This window comes from Orycteropus afer, unplaced genomic scaffold (genome assembly GCF_000298275.1).
Source record: "Orycteropus afer afer isolate SDZICR_OR568_19922 unplaced genomic scaffold, OryAfe1.0 scaffold00014, whole genome shotgun sequence".
NCBI lineage: Eukaryota > Metazoa > Chordata > Mammalia > Tubulidentata > Orycteropodidae > Orycteropus > Orycteropus afer.
In genome coordinates this window covers 2,442,371-2,447,137 of record NW_006921601.1, presented here as the reverse complement: position 1 = coordinate 2,447,137, position 4,767 = coordinate 2,442,371, and the positions used below count along the sequence as shown (strand labels likewise).

Below are 4,767 nucleotides of genomic sequence, written 5' to 3'. Positions count from 1 at the left end.
AATCAAATGATAAAAGTAAACATGTTTAAGCAAGCTAGAAAATGGATTATATATTTTATCCTGCCTTTAATGTGGAGATTCACACACACACACACACACACACATACACACACACATATAAAATCTGAAAATATTGTGGACTGCTGAAAGAATGAAAAAATCTGTCCTGGAAGAAGTGCAGCCAGAATGCTCCTTGGAAGCGAGAATGGCCAGGCTTCATCTCCCTACTTTGGTCATGTTGTCAGAAGGGACCATTCCCTGGAGAAGGATGTCATGCTCAGTAAAGTGGAGGGTTGGCAAAAGAGAGGAAGGCCTTCAACAAATGATTGACACAGTAGCTGCAGCGATGGGCTCAGGTTTAATAGGGATCGTGAGACTGTCACAGGACCGGGCAATATTTCATTCTGCTGTGCATAAGGTCGCTATGAGCCAGAGAAGACTAGATGACACATAACAACAACAACAATAGATGTATGTGTATATATATATCTATATATATACACACCTCAAGAATATGGGCTCCTTGTAATTGTTTTGATGTTTCAAAGTGCATTTGTATATGTATATAAGGTTATCTGTTTGTTGTTATTGTTAATTCAGTCTACCCAACAGATTTTCCTCGTTGTTTTATGTCTCTAATTCTCACTTCAAATCTGAATGTTTTTACATTCTATTTTAATCATTTCTCTATTTCTATTTTAGTTTTAGGAAGAGTAAAAAATTCCATTTCATAAAGATTCTGTTAAAGTTTCCAAGCCGTGTCATGTTTCATTCTTTAGTTTATTCCACTCTTCAGTGTAGGCTTTTGTGTTTATTTGTATAATTAATGTGAACTGCTCCTGAGGTCTGCAGTACAAAAGCAGACATACCTTGGTTATTCCTTCCAACTAATTGCTCAAGCATCCATCTACCTAATAAAGAGAAAGTTGAACATATTTTTTGAGGCTCCTTTTATTTATCAATTGTCTAAGATCCGGTACAAAGGATAGCAGTCTTCCTTTGTTTTTAAGAGGCTACCTGAGTTTGGTCAATCCCAAACTACTGATGTTCCTAAGTTCTACATTATGTTGAATTTTAAACTGAATCCCCAACTATGTCTACTCAGTAATTGTTTCAGGATGGTGCTTTAAACAGAGTGATTGCGAGAGGCGTACTAAATGACTTTTTTTTTTTGTATCCATGTTTGGTTTTTTCTCTTCTTTTTTAAAACGTAGGCTTCCAAGGACAGGATGATATGTCAGCTTAAGGTCTCTATGCTCACATGATGCATAGGAGAAAATAAAGACATTTTATACAGTATATGTAACATCTCAGATAGTGTGTCATATTATAGCTTGGTTGAACTTATTACATTTATAATTCTTTTGCTCTACTATGGTGGTTTTGTCCCTGAATGGCCCAATCTATTCTGATGGCAGAATCTAATGAGTCACAGCCTACTGTGGTGGACTTGTCCCTGAGTAGCACAATCTAAGTGCTTTACTACTAATGGAAAGGTTGGCTATTCACACCCACCCAGAGGCACTTCAGAAGAAAGGTCTGGTGATCTGCTTCCAAAAGGTCATAGCCTAGAAACTCTTCTGGGCATAGTTCTGCTCTGCACACATGGGGTTGCCATGAATTGGAATCAACTTGAAGTAATGGTGGCCTTAAATAAGTACATGATTCATAGGAGAAATCCTCTGATTTGGAGAAGGAATGGAGAAAGGCAAGCTGTGAGCCTGTGCTAGAATATGGAGGGTGTCGGCAACATGTATTTTCCCAGGATCCTCCTCAGAGCCCCCATGACCTCCTTATTCCTCAGACTATAGATGAGAGGGTTCAGGGCTGGGGTGACGATTGTATAGAAAACAGAGATGATGTTGTCCTGCTTCGGGCTGTGGAAGGAACTGGGCAGGACATACATAAATGTAGCAGCTCCATAGAACATCCCAACCACAGTCAAGTGAGAAGAGCATGTGACAAGAGCTTTCTGCCTTCCCTCATTAGAGGACATGTGGAGCACAGTAAATAGGATTAACATGTAGGAAGCAACAATGACACAGAGGGGGGGCAAGAGGAAAGTCACACCTGTCACATACACCATGAGCTCATATCTAGAAGTATCAGCACAGGCCAGCTTCAGCAAGGGTGGGATCTCACACAGCAGGTGCCTGATTTCCTGGGACATGCAGAAAGGGAAGTGCATGGTATACAAGGTGTGCCCTAAAGCATTCAAGGATGCCAAGATCCAGGGAGTGGCCACCATGAGACAGCAGACCCTCGGACTCATGAGGACCATGTAGTTCAGAGGATGACATATGGCCACATACCTGTCATAGGCCATGAAGGCCAGCAGGAGGTCCTCTGCACCACCCAATGTCAGTGCCAGGAACATCTGAAGTGCACAGCCTCCAAAGGAGATGGTGTTTTCTTGGTGCAGAAAATCCACAAGGGCCTTGGGGGTGACAACAGATGTGAAGAGGAGATCCATGAGTGAGAGTTGCCTCATGGGCACATGGAGCCGGGCATCCATTGTGATGACCAGGAGCAGCAGGCCATTGCTGGTCAGGGCCAGCATGTACAGGACTGCAATTGTGGCACAGAGCAGTTCAGGAGATCCACTGTCATTCAGAATGCCCATCAAGATGAAGCCACTTCCCAAGGTGGAGTTCCAGAGCCCCATTCTGTGTGGCTTATTTAGTTGCCAAGTCCTAGATGGATATTCATTGAAAGATTTGCTATGTATGGTATGCACCCCACGTTTGTATTGTTCCAGGGCACTGCAAGGTGGACAATGGGAGTCCCATGGAATGATATCTTTCCTCTTGCCAGCTAAATTTGCTCTTCTGATTTCTGAATTTTAAAAACTGAATGATGAAAAAAGCAGCAGATAAGTAGAGTGCAGGGTATATTGGTAATAGCAAATCATTTAGCAATCTCTAAATAAGTCATCCAAGAGAATAAGCCCAGGCAAACATCTTTTTAGACAAATAGGTTTTCTCTCTTTATAGTAACAAAACATACTAAGCATTAGTTTAAAATCCATCTGGATCTCAGCTGAAAATATACTTGGGACTCCAATTCAGTTTAAAAAGTATTTTTTATAATACAGCTCTTTGACATGTTCTCCCCTAGTTGTTAATATCTGTTTTCACTTTCATGGCACATTGCTGTTGACAGCTTCCTCAACAGGGGAGACTACTGGCTCTTGGATCACTCATCCTTTTTTCTTTTTTCTTTTTCTTTTTATTTTAAGAGCTTATTTTACATTCAACGTCATACATATATTTAGTTTCATTCCCCATTCGCCATGTCCAACCCTAACCCAGTCTCCTCCCCTCCCTACGCTGCAACCCACCCCCTGTGCCCCTCATAATTATGTACTCCTGTTTGTCCTGCATTTCCTCAGTTTGAATGTTGGTCCTTTGGTGTCCCATGGTCTATTGCTCTAAGAGATGTATTACCATTGAGTGTGTGGGTACAGCATCCTGGGTTGAGTGGTCTACGTGTACATCTTGTTAACTCTTGGGCTGAGAACCCACCCCTGAGGGTGGGATCACTCATTCTTTTGCACTGTTGTAGTCTCCTTGTATCCTTGATGAGCATACTGATATTCTGCCACAGTGACTGTAAATTATGGGCTGCAAGGAATGATCGGGTAGTAGAGATTTTGGAGGTAACTCTGTACAGAGTCTAGAAAGTGCTTGCCTATTTACAGGTGATAATAACATGTTTGGGAGGAGACATGAAAAAGATAATAGGTGACATTTTCAAAAGCATGTCAAGGTGTTTGTGTTTAGGGCATAAAATAAAAGGACTGAGCTACAAAAGAGGAAAAAGTAACCCAAAGCTACTCTGCCACAGCAAGACTATGAACATGCAGTGATCAGTGTCATGAAACAAAATATGTATGAAATGTTGAATGGAAAATTAATCTGTTCTGTAAAATTTCACTCAAATCATAATAAAAAGGTAAAAAAAAAAAAAACACTATGAACATGGAAAACAGATACTTCTAGCTCAAAAATGGAAGCAGTATCAGGAAGGATACTGGTCTGCTGAATCCTGAATTCAGATGGTAGTCCTGGGGAAGCAGGGTTGAAGTGCAGAGGAAGTAGAGTGGTGAGGTTTCTGGGGCAACATTCACTTACCTGTATTCTTTGTGAATAAGGATCTTTTACGGTTGAATAGGGAGCTCAGGAAGCACTCTAGAAGAGAAGAGAGTTCTTTACCTTTCCCCTCTGTCATCTGGACCTATTCCTCCAATATTTTGTTTATGTCACCACCCTGGTTAACTCAGAGTTGGGACATTTATTTGGTAGGATCATAAAATCCTGAAGTTGGAAAAGGGAGATACCCTTGTCTTCAATCCATAAACATTTACAAAGGACCTACCTGTGCTATGGTTATTTCACAGATGTGAAAAATTCATCACACAAACAACTACATACATTCAATGGTGATAACTGATACAGAAAGAACAATATAACAAACTACGAGCCCACACAATTGAAATTTTAGGGAAGGAATATGCAAGTAAGTGACAAAAATGCTGCACACTGAGGATGAATAGAAGGTAGCTGACGAGGGTTCAGGATAATACTGGGAGAGGGATGTATGCAGGTCAGAACATCTGAAGAATGGTGGGTGCAAAACTCTCCTCCCTGCGTTTTTGCCACAGTGAAGTCTAGGCAAGAAATCAGTCAGAAAAATGCCCTCTTTAAAATTGTGTGTCATCATTCCTTGGGGTCTGAAATCTTTCTCTTGCCTCATAAAACTAAAACA

General features: G+C 41.0%; 1 protein-coding gene across 1 annotated transcript; it reads right to left on the bottom strand.

Annotated features, from left to right (window-relative positions):
• Positions 1-1,726: 1,726 nt before the first annotated feature.
• Positions 1,727-2,665, bottom strand: LOC103208865 (olfactory receptor 2AG2-like). The gene has a single exon (XM_007954610.1). The coding sequence runs from the start codon at positions 2,663-2,665 to the stop codon at positions 1,727-1,729; it is 939 nt and encodes a 312-aa protein (XP_007952801.1).
• Between the last annotated feature and the right edge of the window lie 2,102 nt (positions 2,666-4,767).